This window comes from Leptonychotes weddellii, chromosome 8 (assembly GCF_054177405.1).
Source record: "Leptonychotes weddellii isolate Sample4059 chromosome 8, ASM5417740v2, whole genome shotgun sequence".
Lineage (NCBI taxonomy): Eukaryota > Metazoa > Chordata > Mammalia > Carnivora > Phocidae > Leptonychotes > Leptonychotes weddellii.
In genome coordinates this window covers 21,566,107-21,571,228 of record NC_138376.1, presented here as the reverse complement: position 1 = coordinate 21,571,228, position 5,122 = coordinate 21,566,107, and the positions used below count along the sequence as shown (strand labels likewise).

Genomic DNA, 5,122 nt, shown 5'->3' with positions numbered 1-5,122 from the left:
AACTGCCTGAATAAAGATAAGACAGGATTGTGTACGTTTTCTACACAAATGGTGGAAAGTAATAAAATAAACATCAAAGGTGAGCTTCCACGTACTCGCAGCTCCGTCGCTATTTCCAACAAAGGCAGGAAAAAGGAGGAAACCTCAACGTGGAAGGGCAGCGGGTTACAACTGCACCCTTCTGGGGCGGGGGAGGGAGGGGCGGTGGTCCATGGAGCCCCGTCCCTGGGGTATTGACACCGCGTAGGCCCAACCGTCCTGCGGCAGAGAAAGGTCCCCCCTTTCCCGACGGTCCGAAACCACAGCAAAAGCCCTCAAGGGGAAAAATTGGGAAGAAATGGTCGTAAACACATCGTGCTCTCGGCCCCCGCCCCCGGGAACACACCCTCCCTTTCGTTCCTGTTGATAGTCGGAACCGGGAATAGCACGTCCCCCGCTTCGCCCGAGTCTGAAGGATTCCGCAGGGGTACACACGCAGGCAGAGCTCGGCACCCTGAGCCACACACAGCCGCCCCAGGGAAAGAGGGCAATACTGCTGTTCTTACCCAAGAGCCACCAGCCAGGTAAAGGAAAACAAAAGAAAAGTGAAAGTCAGAGGCCATTTAAGCGAGCAAGAGTCAAGGTCATTAAAAAAAAAAATTCACAATTTCAAGTCCAGTATTGAAAAAGAAAGAAAGAAAGAGAGAACGAAAGAAAGAAGGAAAGAAGGAAGAAGGAAGGGAAGGAGGGAGGGAGGGAGAGAGGGAGGCAAGGAGAAAGAAAGAAAAAAAAAGAGAAAAGTCCGCAAAAGGAAATCGTAGAAAGGTGCACAGCATGTGGCTCCCATAAAAGATCCCTGCAAAGTGTCCTGCGTGGTCACTGCTGTTCAGCACTTCGTCAGTAACGACAGGGGTTTGCTTTCGGAAGAAGCACGGTTTTCACTACACCGCGTGCAGTTTGGGAGAATTGCAGGCCTGAGCAAAGTCCCTGCTGCCCTGGACCCAGCCCTTCCAGGTGTCCCCTAGGATAGCTCGCCCCCTCCACTGCCCAAATCGCCTCCTTGAGCTCCAAGACGCAGGGACCCTCCCAAGCGGTCGGGCGGTCACACCTGAGGGAGGAGCGGGCGGGCGGGGCCCATACACAGGCACACTCACAGACACGCGTACACCCCCAGTCGCGCGCAGGCTTCCCATTGGCAGGAGGCGGAGGGCGGGGCCGGGCCGACCCAAAACAAACAACCTGCGCAGTGACTTTGAGGCCGCGCTGCCGCATGGCCTCTGCCTGGTGTGCGCCCTCCGGGGAGCCTCGGCCACCTAGGCCACCTAGTTCCCCCACCCCTCGGCCGTCGGCGCCCAGGCCCCGCCCCCTCGGAGCCGCCGCAGGGTTATATTGGGCCGGGGCGAAGGTGGAAGGGAGACGGAACAGCGGCCCGCCAGCGTGGAGATGCAGCTTCGGAGACCCGGAGCGGAAAGGCGGCTACTGGCGCCACGGCCTCGGGGACTCGGCTCCGCGGGCGCTCAAGGCTGAAGGCTCCATACCCTCCCCCAAGGGTGGCACGAACACCGGCTGGCACCATCTTCGTGCCCCGAAGATTCCTGCCCGGGACCTGGGAGCTCCAGTAAAGAACACCTCCTGGTCTCTTGAATGGATAGCAGATGCTCACGCTTCTTCCTCCAGCAAGAAGTCCCAAGCCCGGCACACTTGGGCATCAGAGGGTGGAACCGCACCCCTGTACGCATTCACCCCGAAGTCTCTCATCCTCGAACTGAAGACAGTACCCACCCAACTCCTCCCTCTCCGCCCCTCTTAGTTCACCCAATAAGCACAACTCCTCCAAAAAAAATTCCAGCGGAAGAAGACTCTTCAACGGAAAAGTGACTGTCTCTCGCAAGAGAAGGGAGAGCTCCCGGGAAAGAAAGGCGAGGACCCCTGGCCTCGAGATCTCCATTCCGGCCCCCGGCACCAGGTTCCCAAGGCCGCGCGAAGGAAAGGGTACGGCGCAGGGCAGGGACAGGGTGCGCGGGCATGAAGTTGGAGGTGTTCGGCCCCCGCGCGGCCCACGGGGACAAGCCAGGTAGTGATCTGGAGGGTGCAGGCGGCAGCAACGCGCCATCTCCGCTGTCGGCAGCTGGCGACGACTCCTTGGGCTCGGACGGGGACTGTGCGGCCAACAGCCCCGCGGCGGGCGGCGGCGCCGGGGAGCTGGCGGGCGGTGGCGAGCGGAGCGCAGGCGGCGGGCCGGGCACTGAGGAGGAGGGCCCGGCGGCGGCGGCGGCGGCGGGGCACGAGGAGACCTGCGCGGCGGGGCCCGGGGCGGGGAGCGCGGGGGGCGGCGAGGGCGCGCGCAGCAAGCCATACACTCGGCGGCCCAAGCCCCCGTATTCATACATCGCGCTCATAGCCATGGCTATCCGTGACTCAGCAGGCGGGCGCCTGACGCTGGCCGAGATCAACGAGTACCTCATGGGCAAGTTCCCCTTCTTCCGCGGCAGCTACACGGGCTGGCGCAACTCAGTGCGCCACAACCTCTCGCTCAACGACTGCTTCGTCAAGGTGCTGCGCGACCCCTCGCGGCCCTGGGGTAAGGACAACTACTGGATGCTCAACCCGAACAGCGAGTATACCTTCGCCGACGGGGTCTTCCGCCGCCGCCGCAAGCGCCTCAGCCACCGGGCGGCGGCCCCCGCACCAGGGCTTCGGCCCGAGGAGGCCGCGGCCCACCCCACCGCCGCGCCCCCGCCGCCCGCGCCCGCCACCCCGGCTTCTCCCCGCGCGCGCTCGCCCGCCCGCCAGGAGGGGTGCTCCAGCCCTGCGGGCAAGTTCTCCAGCTCCTTCGCCATAGACAGCATCCTCAGCAAACCCTTCCGCAGCCGCCGCGACGGGGAACTGGCCCCCGGGGCGCGGCTGCCATGGGGAGCCTCGCCCTGTCCGCCGCTGCCCACATATCCCGCGCTACTCCCCGGAGCCTCCGGAGGGGCTCTGCTGCCGCTGTGCGCTTACGGTGCGACCGAGTCGGCGCTGCTGGGCGCGCGCGGAGCAGACGCGCAGTCCGCCGTGCAGCCCGCCGTGCCACCCGCCGCACCTCACCTCCTGCTCGCGCCCCTCTCCGCGTCGGCCCCAGCCAAGCCATTTCGAGGCCCGGCGGCCGGCGGCGGCGCGCACCTGTACTGCCCCCTGCGGCTGCCCGCGGCCCTGCAGGCGTCCTCGTCCTGTGGCCCCGGCCCGCACCTTCCTTACCCAGTGGAGACGCTCCTGGCCTGAGCAGCGCCGCGGAGCCAGGCAAGGGTGGGCGCTGTCGGGGAGGCAGGAAACGCAGGCCAGGGCTTTGCATTTTCTAGCCAGACAAAAAAAGACGTTAAAAAAAAATCTCCATCAAACGTGCCTTAAAGCTAAAGCATTTTTGACAGAAGTGTTTTAATTTAATTCAGAATATTTTCCTTCTTCTTTTGTGACTTTACAGAAGACCAAACCAATTCTCCATAATTGTTTTAGGTTCTTGACCAAGCCTGTCCCTCCCTCACTTCACAAAGACTTTTCCTATCTTCTTACCCCCCTTACCCTTATTCCTATCTTTGTCGCACCCTCCATTGATTTGTCCCTTAAAAAAAAAAAAAATCAGGGAACCATTCCATATGATAAATGATATGACTACTGTTTGGGGTTTAATGGCCCCCGCTCCATGTAATTATGTGGCATTTACAGGCATGACTGAGTGTGAGAGAGGTGTCAGAGAATCTTCAGTCATTTCTCTGCTATTGACCAATGCTTCACTGTGCCAAAAGATTAAAAAAAAAAAAAGTTGGGTTTTGTAATTAAATTATTTATATATTTTTGAGGCCTGAGTTGAAAATGTTGCAGGCAACGGGCTACAGCTTTATTAGTGGTTCGGTGATCTCTAACTGTGGTCTCCTTGGGCCAAGCAATTTCTTTAAAGGAAAAGTTAGCATTATGTATGTGGGGTGCCAGGACCACTGCCACGTGAAAGCAAGTGTGATTTTTATTTTTAATATTATTTTATTTGTGTCTGTACATATTCATGTATAAATTTTATGAAACCCAGGCATAGTGCTTATTTTTAATAAAATTCACAACTGACTTTAGCACTTTGTGGTGGTGGGTTGAAGATGGAGAGTTTTTTACATTTCCCACACCCTGCCCCGCCAAGAAAATGGGTTCAGGTTTGACTCTCAAAAAACTTCCTATGGGGGTCAAATAATTTCTTGAGTCACTCAATAAAGGTAGAGGCAGAGTGCAGGTTTCCTTACCTAATCAATCGCCCTACAAATCTCCAGGATGGGACTTCTGTCAACGTGATTTCTTTAAACTTCGAGCCGGTGACCTCTATGAGAACTCACACAAGAGTTACCAGAACAAATGATAAGGTGTGTGCCCCTCTCCTACAAGAATCCTTTAGCGGACAAATTGAGCTATTAGCAAGCTTATAGTCGAGCAGACATTTCTAAGTAAATTGGTTCTGACTTGGAGCTCAAAAAGCTGGAAACAATCTTGGCATAAGACTATCCTAATACACTGAAGATTTCTTCAGGGCAGTTTTAAAAGCAACTTGAAAGTCAGTGGTTTTTGTCAGAATGAAACGATCTACCTTTTTAGGAATGCAAAAGTTAATTTGTTTATGAACCAATCAGTAGTATTCTTTTTTCACTCTCTACTTCCATATGAGGATAGCATTTCTAGAGGTGGAGCTGCCAGGCCTATTTCTCTTGAGATCTGAAGAGAAAACACCACCTCAGATGGGCAAAGACAATTTCTCATGGTAAAAAGGGAAGGTTTTGATCAGAGGAAGTACCAGAAAACAGTGTGAACACCTGTTCAGTAAATTCAAAGGCAGTGGGGCTCTAACAGTTTATGGATTGCAATATTCTAAAGACTGATGCAAAGAACAAGAAACTCAGAATCTAGAAATGTAGGCCCCGTTGTTGTTCCTGCAGTTCTTCCCTAGATCTCATCTCATTTAAGACAAGAGGATGATTTAGGGTTTACATAGTGTGAGGTGGGGAAAAGAAAGTGGAATTTGTTTCAGGATGCTTTGGACAGAAATGGGGGGTATAGCCCAACTGCAAGTCTAGTAACAAGTCTTGACAGATTTTGGTTATATCTATTTAGTAGTCAATGAAGAGTGATA

The 5,122-nt window shown here is 55.4% G+C and overlaps 1 protein-coding gene across 1 annotated transcript; it reads left to right on the top strand.

Moving 5' to 3' along the window:
- The first annotated feature begins 924 nt into the window (after nucleotides 1-924).
- On the top strand, nucleotides 925-4,079 carry FOXQ1 (forkhead box Q1). Its single transcript, XM_081827787.1, has one exon. The coding sequence runs from the start codon at nucleotides 2,005-2,007 to the stop codon at nucleotides 3,238-3,240; it is 1,236 nt and encodes a 411-aa protein (XP_081683913.1). The 5' UTR covers nucleotides 925-2,004; the 3' UTR covers nucleotides 3,241-4,079.
- Nucleotides 4,080-5,122: the final 1,043 nt, after the last annotated feature.